The 17,317-nt window shown below is 31.1% G+C and overlaps 1 protein-coding gene across 50 annotated transcripts in view; it reads right to left on the bottom strand.

The window, feature by feature from the left end:
- Window positions 1–17,317, bottom strand: part of LOC139488754 (rap guanine nucleotide exchange factor 2-like) — a 77,996-nt gene that overhangs the window by 23,236 nt on the left and 37,443 nt on the right. For all 50 annotated transcript variants that reach the window (XM_071274627.1, XM_071274598.1, XM_071274608.1 and 47 more), the window contains 11 exons: window positions 10,302–10,436; window positions 9,215–9,430; window positions 6,976–7,074; window positions 5,633–5,823; window positions 4,637–4,862; window positions 4,011–4,175; window positions 3,658–3,765; window positions 2,563–2,766; window positions 2,008–2,116; window positions 972–1,224; window positions 244–466 (listed from right to left, as the gene is read on the bottom strand). In XM_071274627.1, the coding sequence (XP_071130728.1) occupies window positions 244–466; window positions 972–1,224; window positions 2,008–2,116; window positions 2,563–2,766; window positions 3,658–3,765; window positions 4,011–4,175; window positions 4,637–4,862; window positions 5,633–5,823; window positions 6,976–7,074; window positions 9,215–9,430; window positions 10,302–10,436 (1,929 nt within the window). The remainder of the gene's footprint in view (window positions 1–243; window positions 467–971; window positions 1,225–2,007; window positions 2,117–2,562; window positions 2,767–3,657; window positions 3,766–4,010; window positions 4,176–4,636; window positions 4,863–5,632; window positions 5,824–6,975; window positions 7,075–9,214; window positions 9,431–10,301; window positions 10,437–17,317) is intronic.

The raw sequence follows: 17,317 nt of genomic DNA on the forward strand, positions 1-17,317 counted from the left end.
TTATCATTAAACATTTTGGAGAAGACGTTACTAAGTTGAAAAACTTGTGTCTAATCCATTTGTCATTTTTGAACATTAACATATATTTAAACTAACTATTAAACATCAAACTGTGCCCTCTGAATACCTTCTGATAAAATATATCAATGGATTTCTGTCTAATTTGCATAGTATCTCATGTATGGTCTTGACATTAAGATTAGCCTAGCACTCAACAGAATACAAATAAATTTTATTTCATACCTTATGTATAGGTAAATATTTGAAAGACTGATCGGCCCTAAAAACTTTGACCACATGGTCAGGGTAATCTGGTTTTGGATCCTCCACACTAAGTAACGACAAATCAGGATTACTGGCACTTAGATGATTAGGCATCTGAACGGTCAATGATGACGATGAGCTTTTGGATGTATTGTGAATTGATGCAGAGTATAAACTCTCATCAGATTTGTTCATGTTTTCACTGTGAACAAAATAAGAATAAATTAGAATATAAAATATAACTAAAACAAATCTTAACACTATATAAGTTCTTAAGTCTTATAATTTGCATTAGAAAAATGGTTTCCCATAGGAGTTTATTAGCTACAGTTTTTATAACAACTTTGTCAGCTTTTTTCTTACTATTTTTAAGTTTCTTCCTCAGTAGCCATTTTTGCTCCTGCATCTATAATTGCTTACTAGTTTATTCATCTTTTCTTGTTTCTATTCATGCATTAAAACTATATGATGTATTGACAATATCACCCACGACAACATTGCTGCATCTTCAAACTAAAATAATTGTCTTTCTTTCACCATTTTAATGAAACTTTTTTTAAAGCTGTGTTCTCATGCTTAAAATGTTGTTTCAATGATTCTCAAGATAAATTTGTATTAGAATGTATCTGACATAATTTCTGAATGTTCACGTTAAACTTTCATATATTGACTTAATATTAAAATTTTTAAAATAAGGTCATGCTTACAATTCCATATTTGAAGTACTGGCATTCCTAGGAAAGAAACCTCCAATTTTCTTAATAAACGCTTTCTTTCCAACTGTTTTGAACCAAGATTTATCCTTTTTATCAAAACTTTTATCTTTTATAGATGATTTAATGAATGGAGACATATTATCTAAATCAGGGGCAGATAATCGTTTTGTGAATGATGAAGTACTCTGTGTAGATTGTCTATTTTGTTTATTTTGTTCTGTCACTTCTATCATTTCCTTAAAATCTGAAAAAAATGAAGAATAATCATACATGTAATAAGTCCGTATAAAGGAAGAATAATCATACATGTAATAAGTAAGTATAAAGGAAGAATAATCATACATGTAATAAGTAAGTATAAAGGAAGAATAATTATACATGTAATAAGTAAGTATAGAGGACGAATGTATTTATATAGATTCTATAGATATAGATCATTACAATGAGATACAATAATCATCTACTCAGGATAAATTTTAAAAAAAATATGCTTGTTCAAGTATAAATCATTTAGACTATTCATTTTTAGGGCCCTTTTTAGCTTGCTGTTTGGTGCTAGCCAAAACTCTGTTGTTTAAGGCCATCCTTTGAACTATAATGGATATAGGAAGATGAGGTGTGAGTACCAATGAGACAACTCTCCATCCAAATAACAGTATATAAAAGTAAACCATTATAGGTCAATGTACGGCCTCAACACAGAGCCATGGCTCACACCGAACAACAAGCTATAAAGGGCCCCAAAATTACTAGTGTAAAACCATTCAAACGGGAAAACCAACGGTCTAAAAATGTTTACTTTTACAAATTGGGACCCTGATAGATTGTTGTCTCATTAGCACTCATACAACATCTTCTTATTTCAATAACATACTTCGCTCTATTTAAAAGGTCAGTAGCCACACTAATTCAAAATTAACAATCAAAATCATTTGAAGTTTTACAAGACAGGATAAGAATGGGCAAAGATTTAACAAAATTATAATGCAATATTGTTTTAATATACAACACCATTAGGTATACATACCTGGTAAATTAGATTTGATAGCCATTGACAAATGTGTGGTCCCTCGTAACAATTCTAATGCTCGATTGTGCGTAATATGCTGAAAATTCTGACCATTCACTTCCATTATCTACAGATACGATAACATATATCTAAAAGATGTTGCTACAGAAAAGCATTCAATGTAATGTTTTTTTGAGTAATGATTACAATTCATATTTTCAAAACTATTCTAAAGTTTTAACTACAATCATGTCTCCTTTTCCCAAATGTGACCTAAGCAATTCAACTTATTACCCCGTTTGTACAACACAGCAGGTTCCATATGTGGAGTAGAAGCACCTGAGAACACCACCAGTTGTTTGTGGGGGTTTATGTTGATCAATCTTTATTTTTCTATGTTGTGTTTTGTGTACTCCTGTTTGTCTGTTTGTCTTTTTCTTTTTCTTTTTAGCCATGGTATTGTCAGTTAATATGTTTTTCACTTATGTTTTTGAAGGTCATTCTGGTTTCTTTCTCCTCTCCTTTTGAAGCAATCCTGAATAAAACTACAACATTTGAAGACTTTAAACTCACCTGGTCACCCCTTTTGAGGCCTGCCTCATAAGCTTTGGATGCCTTTTCAACTTTAGAAATGAATATACCACATCCTCGTTCTAAACCTCCCAGGACAGAAAAATGCAGCACCTCTTCTCGTGTAGCACGAGTTAATGTGACACTTCTTGTCCTAGCTTTAGCACCACAGGCAATATTCAGTAACCTGAGTTGACCTGTCATTCCCTGTAAATAAAACATCACACTTATAAGTCAATATTTGTAGCTAAAATGTCTATATTGAGCAAGCAAGACAATAAATATATTCTTATAAACATGTACTTGTTAGTAAGGTTTATTGTTGTACTGTTGGCTATGTAGAACTGTTAGTATAATGTGTGTGTGCTTTATAGTCTTCATTTCTATAACAAACTTGTCTTAAACTTTTGAAATGTGTCCACCTAATCAAGTATTTATCCTTGTCAGGGCAAATAAAATGTAGGAATTATGACTGATTATGAACATGGTGTCCCATTACAAAGTTGATTGAATTCTATTTTTTTTTTCTAGTTCCATTGCATGCTGTAACTGACACGTTTTGGGATATATAATTCCAAGACTCAAGACTGATTGATAAATTGTTGTTTGCAAAATGTCTAGTTGCAATAAGTTATGAATATTTGGAATCTTTACAAATCTACAAGTAGCCACAAGTTATACCATACAAAGATGATGAAACAAGTCATGTATCTTTAGCTCCTACTTTATCTTGCTTAAATCATGTGAAAATTTTTCATTTTGGCCAAATTTGTCAATTATAACTTGTTAACATCACAAATGACATTATAAGTCATGAAAGTGATCAAGACTAATACATTATTCCTTGGATTTTGTAGCTCTGAATCTTTGCCAGACTTTGGCTACACTTTTTGTTTGTTTTGGTTTCACCAGCTCTTTAAAAGTTTTGGATTTTTAAATATTTTGGTCTTCAGGAGTTGGTTTTACCAAAAAACTTGAGACTCCAGGATCACCTAAGAGACATAAGTTGTCGAATTATACATCTGGTGCTGTAATTTTGTGTCTTTTTTTTTTAGTGTAAACTATTGCTCCATATGAAAACAAATTGTGTAAAAGTACCTGAGTTTCAAGCATGGCTTCAAAGCTCTCTAGAAATTCACTCAAAATAGAATCTGTTTCAAAGTCAATAAAATGATTGTTGACCCACAGTAACACAACCCTTGTGACCTGAAATAAAAATGTATTGAAATTAATATTAGAAGGCGTTAAAAGCTAAGATGGTAAAATGTTACAATTCCTGTAAGAGAATACAAGAATAATTTACTTTTTTAGCTTATTGCTGATTTTATGTATTTTTCCTTATATCCAATTTTGTGATAATTTTTAATATCATGCAGACAGAAGAATGAATTTGTATCTAAAAATAAGAAATTTTGAAATTTCTAGAGTTACTTCCGTCCAAAACTACTTACCTTATTTCGTAATGTTGTTTGGTTGAACCATGTTTGAAGTCTGTAAGCTAATTCCATGGGACTTTTGAGAAATATTCTGTAACACAGTAGGAAGTCTTCTACAAATGTAGGATCAACAGCTGAATGTTCCTGTACCAGATGGTTCATCAAGTGATCAGGTGACGCCTAAAATCATATAATTTATAATAGTTTGAAAAATATTCTATGATAAATAATTCATACATAGTCAAGACAAAAAAAACCAAATTATTGGTAAGTTTAGAAAATTCAAACAACCAGGATGATATTTAGACTTCCATTTAGAAAAAGAGGTTTGTTGGATAGTGTTGTGAAATTTTCCTAGCAAAAGACCACCTATGGACCCCTTAATGATGTAAAATTGAAATCAAACTGTTGTAATAAAGTTTAGTATTAACTTAATCATCATACATTATTTGTCAGGAATCAAATTTATGTTCTTGACAATTGTCAAAGAAAAACATTGCTTTTCTTCACAATTTGTTTCCAACATCTCACACCATTAGCTGATTATCATATATTTGTTCCCTGTCAAATGTTGAGATTTTATGTCAATTCTATGGTGATAATCAAATTATCTGTACAATAACAAATAATTTACGACTTACCCTAATTATAATCTGTCCTCGTCGGTTACCTCCGTCAAACACTCTGTGTTCTGTAACCATTACAACCTCCCCGTCTTCCACATGTCGTTTTGTGTTTTCTTTGCCCTGGTTCATGATTTCATAATAATCTTGTTGAGCAATGCTGAGAAACTGGCAATCATCAACAATGGTCCTCATGACCCCTTCGTGGAATATTTTATCCAAGGTTGGGTTTGTAATACCAAAGCTGCAATAGCAACACACACCTTCCTTTAGATTTATATAATGAAATCTTCAACATATTATGGTTCTTTCGCTCAAATTCACAAATTACGACATTTAGAACAGAGTCTGATTTTTTCCCCCTAAGTCTCAAACTTCAAAATTCTCAAGTCATGGATCTTTCACATAAATTTTCAAGGATGAAATATACTTATGAATCTTGATCTTTTACACTTCACAGTTTATAAGTTTTAAATTTCAACTCCAATTCAGTTCTAAAAGTTTTAATAAAAGTTTTCATTTTATAGTCCAATAAGATTTTAAAGAACACATATACACATACAATTTTATTCTGGTGCAATGACCTTTCAAATAATTTTTAACCACAATCAACTAAAAAAATAAGGAAATCGGAAAATAAAACAATTTATCCACTAACTAGGAAAACATCCTATATTATTGACCTTGCAAAGGAACTTGAATATAAGTGACATAAATCCTTATTTTGTTCAGTTGGCTAGATCAAATGATTTAATACGAATGATTCTGACGTATAAAAATGATATTTGTAATTAGTGACACACCTGTTTTCTTGGGATTCTTTTCTTCGAATTAGCTATTAATTTTTTTAAACGTAAGTTTAAGTAAAATAAAGAAATAAACAGACTTTACCTTGGCCTATAATTGCTTAAATACCACTTCATTTTACTCAGGGGGATAGTTATTTCATTGATAATCTTCCATCTCCTCATTTCAATATCATTAAGCCATAAATATAATTTCATCAGAACTCACCTGTCCCCCATGTACAAGAATTCTGCAGACCCATCTTCTTTAAGGATTTCTACTTGACCGTTAAGTATGACTGACCAGGAGTCCAGCTCCTCTTTGTCCTTCATTACAATGGTACCTTTATGTTCAATGACGGCTAGCATCATTACAGCACACAGTGCTCGTCTAGTTGGTAAGGTCATGTTGGCAAAAGCCTGTAAAAGAAAAATGTAAATTCATTATTGTTTTAAAATGTTTCTCCACATCTTCCTTTAATGCATGAAATACTTTTGATATTCTAAATAATAATCATCTTATCAAATGAAAAACAATATAACTGCCTTTTAACAAAGAGCTATTGCTTTCATGTATATAAAATAAGTTTCATGACTTATTAAATAACATACACCAATAAAAAGATCCTTTATTCAACCTCTACATAAAAAACTTTTTTTTTCATTTATCAAATAAACTTTCACCATGCTTGGGGTAGAGTGATATAATCATTAGTCTGGTACTTTTGATAATTTTTATCTTTATAACCTATCACATATTAAAAAAATGTTCTTGTCCAAAGTAAGGACTAAAAATTTCAAATGACTCTAGATCTAGTCTCTTGGTAAAATGTAGCTTGATGTATGGTCTATACACTCTTGTTAAACACTGAGACCCTATGTCGCCTGTCATATGTCTTTTTACCATATATTTGGTTGGATGGACAGATAGAGACAGAATAATGTCCACCTTAAAATGACAGACATGTTAATCATTGGAGGACACATAATGTGCCAAATTTTGAATGGACCCTACATATTCTTGAATATTGCCTCTACATGATATCAGAGTTGCAAATTATATCAGCCTATAAACTAAAGGACTGCAATTTTCCTGATGGACCCTCTAAACTGATGAAAGTAACAATATAAAATGTTTAGATTACTGCAACTATTGTCAGGAATATGACAATTGTAGTTCATTCTTTTGATGTGTTGAACTTTTGATTTTGTCATTTGAATAGGGACTTTCTGTTTTGAATTTTCCATCTTGTTTTGAATTTTCCATGGAGTTTAGAGTATTTTTGTGATTTACTTTCGACTGTACTTCACTGTTTGTTTTCATAATTAATAAGTTTTTCCTCAATATATCTATATATACATCCCTTTGTCTATTTTAGCACCATTCCCCTGGACTAAAGCCAAACTTACTTCACAAGCTTACTAATAACTAGTTATCAACTTGTGAAGTAAATCTAATTTCTAAGATGCAATTTTCTTATCATCATTGTTTTATTTATAAAAAGGTAGCTTTTTTGAACAGGTTGGTAAAGATTCTTTTGTAATTTCCATATTTTTTTCTTTCAATCTTACTCTAAAATGTTGTATAAAGTCTAGTAGTATTTCTATATCATCATCAGATCTGTCTTGTGGGTGCTTCTGTAAACATTCTTGTACTGTGTCTCTCTGTGACTGAAAAAAACATTAAAAAGATTACAACTGTGAACACAAGAGACATGTCTTGACTGCTTTGAAGCAAATCAAACACACCATTTTGATAAATCAGCACATTACTTAGTATTTATAGAAGAAGGGATATACAAACCCAAATACTGATACTCACAATAATTAAATAGATGTTAAACTCATTCAATCTCCTAAACTTCACATTATACAATGTAATTGCTTTCAAATTAGTAGCGTATGATTAAAGGCATCAAAATGATTTTTGAGACTTTCAGTGATAATATAATAGCATTCGAAATGTTGATGGTCTTTCAATAATTGTTTACTTTATAAGTGCACCTAATTAAGTAATATTGCATGGATGTAAAAATTCAATAAAACTTGAGAGTGATAGAAAAGTTGCATTGTGGGTAATAACATATATATTTTTTGTAACTTAAAAGTCTGTGAAGTCATATACATTTGTACCCTAGCTATCTCTTGGGTACAGTAGTATAAATATAACAAGTTACCCTAGACACCCCTGGGGTACAGAAATATCAATATTATAAGTTAAAAATAATGCTGCTATAACTTTTGAGCCCAAGGATAGATCAGAATTGTAGATAAACTTTTATCATGCCCCCTGGGACCTCTGCTTTCATGCAGAAAAACAGATCTAAGACAGACATTACTAAACATTTAATTATGATATGAGTGCAATGTATGCATATTACATAATATATCATTTCATATACACACACATTCTCTTATCGTTTTTATGTTATCTACGGAGAATTCTAAGTGCTGCCTCAACCACAATATTTGATGTCAGATGTTTTGGTACTTTCTACTTTTCAGTTATAGGGCAAACATGTTTTATTTGGATCATGAGTAAAATATGTCTTCAGTTATGTTCTCAAAAATTTGTCATTTGGGGAAACTGATGTTGATTCAAGTTGATAAACATTTTCTAGACTTTGGACTATTTAGAGCTTGACATATATATTGTAAAGACACCAGTCTACTGTTGAAGACCTTGTGTTGAATACTACATACATGTCACATTTGATATCGATGGCAAATGTTTTTATAATTCCTTCATTAGTTTTTTAGCACAAATCCTTATAACTAAAAGTATATCAGTTGACTTTAAAGTAGCACAAATTAAGAGCTAGCATGGAAAGAATGGTCAATCATAGTTAACTGATTTCATTATGATTCAATTTATGATATTTGTAGTTTTAGTTTAAAACTTATATATGCCATGTATGTACAGTAGGTTTAAGGACTGTACCGTAGTTACTATTTTATTTTTAATACCAGATTATTACAGGAAAGTTTCTACAGAAGATATAACTCTGCTATAATAAACTAGTATTAAATTGATTTTCTGCATGTTTAATAACAGATTGCAACATGTAACATTCAATAAAACAGACACGATTAATAGGTTTCATCTGCCAATTTGCTTTATCATCAATTAGGAAGCAGCTTTCTACTGGCACAAATATTGGAATAAAAACATATTTTTTACAGTCAACTTTAAACAGGTCATCTATAAGTAGGTTATATGGCACAATGAAAACAAACTGTAATGTACTAATTCAAGTACAAGTCAGATGTAAATCTTTGTTATAATAGGGACGACACATAACGTGCACAACTTTCAAAAACAATGAAACACTTTATACACATATCAGTTTTTTATGAAGTATTGTTCACTGATAAAATGAAGACTAGAAATAAGGACACAAGACCACATGTCATATGTCAAACAGACATAAACTCTTTAAACCAATTTAAAGACAGAATGTTATTATGCAGAGTTACTGAAGAACATCATTCGGAAACTTAACCGGGCCACTGGAGGGAGAAAATTAGGTCAATGACATATACTCATTGTTAGTAATCAACAAATCTTAAGATGTGCAAATGATGGTAAATTTTTTATTTATATCTATTCTAACTTTTAAACTGGCAATGAATTGGACCTAATAATTTCCTAATTGAAACTTCTTATTTATGTTATATATTGGTAGTACTTGTAATTGATTTTGAACTTTTCATTTCCATTGTTAAGGTTAATTCTAAGCAAACCACATTCATGCTAAGAACATATCAGCTTTTCAACATTACATGTAAAACAATCCTCGAGAAAACCTACCCCTGTGGATTCAGCATATCCTTCCTCGTCATCAGAATCAACCATACTCTCAGGTAATCCACTAATATCCATATCCACATTTTCCTGGTCATCAATGGATGACTGCATCATATCAGAGCCTGAATAAGCACTAGATGTGTCACTTGCTCGAGAACATCTTTTCATATATTGTTCATTTCGTAAATACTGGTCACGCAATCCATAATCGGCAGATAACTGTAAACAAAAACAAAAATATGCCGTAGGGAGGAAAAACAATTGATTTGTATGTCAAACATGTAATATAACACAGAAATATGATTTTAGTTTATAACTGAATCACATTCAAGCTAAAGATTAATTTTGATTTTGACTTCAAGTGTGCCATGACTGTTTAAGGCAAACATTGAATTAGTAGGTTCAAAGGTTAACTTGAGATTTACTGATTCATTTATGACAATTGTTGGAACACTGATGCATGCCCATTCTGTTTTATTCTTTATGGGATTGGAGACAAAAGCCATATATGGGATATGTGATATCAAGTAAAATTTGTGTGATAAGTTGCAAAGTTCTCCTCCAAGGCCTTACATAAATATGATACAATGGTACTATCTAAATAGATATTATAATTTAATGTTTTATAAATGTAGTGTTATAGTAAGAGCGGCAGTGCCAATCAGCGTCTTGTTCCATATGTTGTTATTTGAAAATACTGGGAAAAACAATGAGGTGCATTCAGTGACGTCTGTAATAATAAATCTCAATGAATACAATTTTATTACCAGTTTAAATTAGAAGTGCCAATGGGAACATTATGTTTATCTGATCTGTGTGTTCCATATAAGGTAATTTTTTTATTTATGGTAGTTTACCTTGGCAATGTGGTTGGACTAATTTAAAACTTAGTAAATATCTTCATTCTGACGTGAATTTTTCAAAATCTATGTTTCATCATGGTTTTGACCAATATTTTGTGGTTCACTGATCATGGAAATTTGAAAATGATGAAGGTTTGTGGTGACCACTGGAAATATTTTCTTGTTTTCTTTTTTGGTTAAATAAAACCAGAAATCACTTTTAATGATGACTTTTAGATAAAACCAACCTGTTCAACAACACTATCAGAATTCATTCTACGTATAGGTCTGGTCCCTTCCTGGTGGTCAAATTCTATAACACGATCATTACATGATTGCCGTGAATGACCACTTTTCATAACCTGAACATCAGGATAGTCAATCTGAAGAAAAAAATATATAAAAAATGAAATAAATGAAAAGTACAAAACATAGATCTTTATCAATTAATTATACAAGCATTCACAACAATATGTATAAAACTTTTCTATTGCTTAGGGCTGACTGTTTCCATACAAATCCTTGTTTAAGTAATAATTTCCAATAACAATCCGAAAGTACACATTCACTGGCAAAAGTTGATTGTTTGTTGAGCTATATATTTATACCATTTCCTATGGCCAGTAATATTCATGGTTTTAACAAGAGTGTTTTGGGTAAACAATCCATCTTTGAAATGCAGTCAGAATTTTGATCATGTCATAGAAGTTAGAGCAGAACTTGCAATTGTGTACATGACCATAACTATTACTGATGAAACAGGTTCGCTTGTTTCATGATCCAAAATAAACTGACCAAGATAGATCCAACAGCTAGTTTTATTCTTTGAACAAATCAAAAATTGTCAAGTATTGTGGATTCATTATAATTGACTGGATATACATATTTTTGTGGGTTTCATGGGTATAGGATAATAGCGAATTCAAATCTTTAAAGTAGTATAAATATCTTCGATAGGTCTGAATACATTTTTGTACATGTTTTGGTGAAACCATCAAGTTTCCATGAAAGACTGATTGTTCCTGATAACACGAATATTGGTACACATGAAAAATAAATGAATTTACATTTAATGATGAAATCACATGCAACAAAACGAAGCTCTTACATTCAAATGATCCATTACAGTACTCAACAAATCCATTGCTGTGATTCCTTATTAAAATTCACTTTTTGTGTCTAAAAATTGAGGTCATTTAAAAAAAATCCTAAAATATCACATTCCTATTGATGTAAAACAACCAATATTCAATAAGAAAAGACAACTATTACACAGAGTGTCCAGCACGAAACTCTCCCAACATCCTATTCTTTCTTTTGCTTTCAATACATTAAACTAATTACAAATGCGCAATTATGCAAATTGCTAATAATCCTTCAGCTTTAACATCCTGACTTCCTGATTAGGAAGATAAAAGTTTATTTTCATTTTGCTTATTTCTGTATATAAGGTCATATGGTCAAATAAGCCCACTACTGGCATCTACATTCATATCGAAGGTGAATATCTTCGTGGACTTAAAATGGAATCAATAAATCTTATATTTATGAATATTATCTTAATGAATATCAGCACCTTTTATGATCAAGTTATTTCACATTTCAATAACTGATGGGATGTAAATAACATTTGAAATATCACATTTTTTAAGACCAGTTTAAAATACAAAAGGAGGGACAGTTATATACCATAACAGAAAAGAGTGTTAAAGAGACGACAAACTGACAAAAGAGCAGAAAAACAACTCAAACTTTTGAAAGAAAAAAAACTGACTCCAGCATGGACAAAAAGAAAACAAAGTCCACATAAGATTACAGAGAATCATTTCAAAAACTGCTAATGAGCTTGGGTGCACCTGAATAGTCAGCAGCTGATAAAAAGTCATTGGGCTAAAACAATTGATATGTGTGTCAAATATGTAATCTAACACAGAATTATGATTTTTGTTTATGACTGAATCATATTCAAGCTAAAGATTTAATTGTGATTTTGACTTCAAGTGCTCCATGACTGTTTAAGGCAAACATTGAATTACGGGGTTCAAAGGTTTACTTAATATTTACTGATTCATTTACAGCAACTTATGGAACACTGATACATGTCCTTTCTATATAGACTATTAAACCCCAATGTACTATATTGGGGGGTAGGGTTGCAAATGAAATAACCTGAACAATCTTCTGTTTCATTATTAATTTGTATTCTGTAATTTAAGATTGACACTAAAATTTTTACTAATTTATTCCCTTATCATTGAAATTCATTTTAAAAGAAACAGACATTGCTAATTGGATGTGACTGCACAAAAGCAAGTTTTAGCATATTTACATTAGTCCCAATGCCCAATGCAGAAATTTTTGTACCTAGAGATATTTGTACAAATCTAAGTACCTTTTGGTTATATAACATTTTTAAATAGTTATATAAGGTTATGGCAAAGGTTTTCCTAAGGTGTTAGGTTTGAAAAAAAGCACAAACTCATTGTATTTAGACAACTTCTTTAGAATGTGCTGACATTGGAGTCTAAAATGTCCTCTTATGAAGAGATTTATTTACCTCACATTTAAACCTTTTGAAAACAATAAATTTAAGAACCAAATTTTGACCTTTTCGATATTTCTTGATAAAGTATAAACTCAAGGCCATATTTTGCTTAAACTGATTACCTTTTTTTTTTTTTTTTTTGTATATTAAAATGGTTGACTGCAGGTTGTTTTATTTATTGGCCTGTCTTAGCTCATCTAGCTTCAGAATATTATTTATACCTTATAACTTAACCTTGTTATAAATGCAGTACAATGTATTGGTATATATGTCTCATATTCTGTCACCTTCACAGTCCATAAAAAAATCAGGAAAAAAGTCAAAACCCCAAAATAAGTACAAGAGTGCACACGCTGAAATGTCTCGCCTTCTATACTAATCATTGATATTATGTTGATAGTCCTAAATATAAAGCTAAGCTTTATTACAACTGTCACATAAACTTAACATTAACCAAGATAACTAAACAAAGACCAATGAACCTTGAAAAAGAGGTTCAGGTCAGATGAACCATGCCAGGCAGACAGGTACAGCTAATTACAATGCTTCTATACAACATACATAGTTGACACATTACTTATAGTTTAAGAAAAATAGACCAAAACACAAAAACTTAACACTGTGCAATGAAACGTGAAAATGAGGTCACGGTTAAATCAAACCTGCTCGACTGACATAAAGATCATAAAATATTTCCATACACCAAATATAGTTGACCTATGGCATATAGCATTAGATAAAAAGACCAAAACTCAAAAACTTAACTTTGACCACTGAACCATGAAAATGAGGTCAAGGTCACATGACATCTGCCCGCTAGACATGTACACTTTACAATCATTCCATACAACAAATATAGTAGACCTATTGCATATAGTATGAGAAAAACAGACCAAAACACAAAAATTTAACTATAACCACTGAACCATGAAAATGAGGTCAAGGTCAGCTGACACCTGCCAGTTGGACATGTACACCTTACAGTCCTTCCATACACCGAATATACTAGCCCTATTGCTTATAGTATCTGAGATATGGACTTGACCACCAAAACTTAACCTTGTTCACTGATCCATGAAATGAGGTCGAGGTCAAGTGAAAACTGTCTGACAGACACGAGGACCTTGCAAGGTACGCACATATCAAATATAGTTATCCTATTACTTATAATAAGAGAGAATTCAACATTACAAAAAATTTGAACTTTTTTTTCAAGTGGTCACTGAACCATGAAAATGAGGTCAAGGACATTGGACATGTGACTGACGGAAACTTCGTAACATGAAGCATCTATATACAAAGTATGAAGCATCCAGGTCTTCCACCTTCTAAAATATAAAGCTTTTAAGAAGTGAGCTAACGTCGCCGCCGTAGCCGCCGCCGTAGCCGCCGCCGCCGCCGGATCACTATCCCTATGTCGAGCTTTCTGCAACAAAAGTTGCAGGCTCGACAAAAACTGTCATTTTCCGATGCTTACCGTTTGTCTAACACTTGTTTCAATGAAAATTTTATCCACAATTATCACTCAAAAATATGAATTAAAATAGATCCATTTTGAATTGTCCAAAAAACGTCAACTTTCCTTTGTATTTTCCACACAAATCATGATCCCTGGACACATGATATTTGTAATAATTTTGTTATTACAACCCTAAATATAAAATCAATCAATTTTATCACTCAGTCATCCTTCCTCTATTCTGACAGAATTGATGATGAATCAATAATACTATTTCAAACCCAATACACAAACATAAACAGAATATTCACAGTAAATGACAACATCTATCTATCTGCATAAAAGGTCAAAATATTAATCCCGTCTGATATTCCATTCCATCCAGCAAATGTCCGGTAAACAGGTCAAAATTAATTACCATTTACGATTTCTTTTCTAGGAACAAATTATTTGTTAAGATCCAAACATCATAAGTGGACACAGATCTATTTAGAAACATGCTTACTTCATTTGAACTTGGCTTTTCGAGAGATAAAAATGTCTCCAGCCCATATATGAAAATTTGAATAAAAAAATTTTTAGCAAGTTAAGTAACACAATTATGTAAAAAAAAAAATCAAAAAAAAAAATCTTGACAATATTCACACCTTTGGTATAAAGTAAAATCACAAAAATACTGAACTTAGAGGAAAATCAATTTGGAAAGTCCAAATTCACATGGCAAAATCAAAAATCAAAACGTATCAAAAACGAATGGGCAAGAACTGTCATATTCCTGACTTGGTACAGGCATTTTCAAATGTAGAAAATGGTGGATTAAACCTGGTTCTATAGCGCTAACCCTCTCACTTGAATGACAGTCTCGTCTCATGGTATTACATAGTACAGTTTTGGGAATGGTTAACAATATGATGAATGGAGGTCAGTTTATTGAGGACATTTATTACACCAATGATGTCATGAGGGTCTTAAAAATGGATGGAATAAAAAACATATGTCCTATGCAACTAAATATCAACTTGCATAAATTTGTGATTTAAACAAGACAGTTTTAATTTAAACAAGAATGTGTCAATAGTACACGAATGCTCCACTATCATTTTCTATGTTCATTGGACTGTGAAATTGGGGTCAAAACTTTAATTTGGAATTATAATTAGAAAGATCATATCATCTAAGTTTCAAGTTGATGTAACTTTAACTTCATCAAAAACTACCTTGACCAAAAACTTTAACCTGAATTTATTTTCTATGTTCAGTGGACCATGAAATTGGGGTAAAAACTTAAATTTGGCATTAAAATTAGAAAGATCATATCATGGGGAACATGTGTACTAAGTTTCAAGTTGATTGGACTTCAACTTCTTCAAAAACTACCTTGACCAAAAACTTTAACCGGACGGAGGCACAGACCAGAACACATAATGCCCCTCTACTATCGTAGGTGGGGCATAAATATAATTCAATAATCTACAAAGTGTGTGGACAAATTTTAAGACAAGGTTAAGATAAAATCAATCACTTATTGACAGATTTTTTCCTATAAATATCTTTATTTGTTACTAGTGCTTATTGCTTCAACCTGCTTATCAGTTCTAGTGAAAGGTCATTCACAAGCAATTTTCTAGTCTGAGCTACTGATAATAATTACACAATATCTCCATTTTCAGGATTACATAAATCCATCATAACCAGAAATGTAAAATAATAGACTGACATCAACAACTATAAATACAAGAATAACCATTGTCATAAGGATGTTAACTTCTGTAGACAGATTCCTCTATGTTTTCTGGTAATAAACTTGGCTCATTAGTTGTTACTTCTGTACTCTAAGTGAGAGAAATACAGAGAAAATTATTGCAATGCCTGTACACACAAGTTGTTTCTGTGGCCACCTCCTCAGATATTCTCAAGACAAAATTAGTACTGGTAAGACAGCCAAAACAAAAAAAAGTTTTAAGCCATTTAAACCATATCTGTCTAAATAAAATAGTCAAGATCAACTACCAGTAATGTCAACCATGCCATGTGTATTTGCCAATGCAGTTTTAGTACTATTACATAATCTTATTAACTAAAAGCAGAAATTGACTCTAGAGTATCCAAAGTACCTACAGCTGTATCAGCTTTGGAGTACTTTCATTATAAGTGCATTGAATTGAAAGAAAGTTCTACACATATACAATAATGAGACTATCATGACCAAACTATTCTAACGAAAGTGATAAAAATATGATAACAGTCACAATATTTGTTTAATTAAGATCTCTTGTAAGTTACATTGGTGGCAGTGAACTTCAATGATAAGATGAAAAGAAAACAATTTGATATGATTCCAATTAATTACCAAAAGGTGAAACCATCTAATTTTTTACAACTATTTGCTTTCTTTGGTCGAGCATAAAAATAAGTTTCCAAGTTTTTGCTTGCTTTCAAACATTCAGAACTTAATTTTTTTTCCCTTAACAATCTATGATATCTATAATGTCTAAGGATAAGGTTAGATCATGAAGTCAAATGATCACCAAATATTATTAAGAGGATGAGACAAGACAATCATCAGTTAACATTACAAGTGATATTAATTAAAAATTTCAGATAGAGTAACATTGAACACCTCGAGTTAACATTACAAGTGATATTAATTAAAAATTTCAGATAGAGTAACATTGAACACCTCGAGTTAACATTACAAGTGATATTACAATTAAAAATTTCAGATAGAGTAACATTGAACACCTCGAGTTAACATTACAAGTGATATTACAATTAAAAATTTCAGATAGAGTAACATTGAACACCTCGAGTTAACATTACAAGTGATATTAATTAAAAATTTCAGATAGAGTAACATTGAACACCTCGAGTTAACATTACAAGTGATATTACAATTAAAAATTTCAGATAGAGTAACATTGAACACCTCGAGTTAACATTACAAGTGATATTAATTAAAAATTTCAGATAGAGTAACATTGAACACCTCGAGTTAACATTACAAGTGATATTAATTAAAAATTTCAGATAGAGTAACATTTAACACTTAGAACAATCTCTTGACATTTTGATAATTGTGGATACATGTATTATAAACAATATGATAATGTTCAAAAATAATTCACCAGGTCTAATTTCTTCTAAAAATACAGAATGAATCTGATGGAACTGTCCTTATATTACCAGGAACACAGAACTTTTCTTTGTCGTCCAAAGTATGGCTATGGAAACTACCAATGACACTGAGATAACATTTTTTA

The sequence above is a fragment of the Mytilus edulis genome, chromosome 9, assembly GCF_963676685.1.
Source record: "Mytilus edulis chromosome 9, xbMytEdul2.2, whole genome shotgun sequence".
NCBI lineage: Eukaryota > Metazoa > Mollusca > Bivalvia > Mytilida > Mytilidae > Mytilus > Mytilus edulis.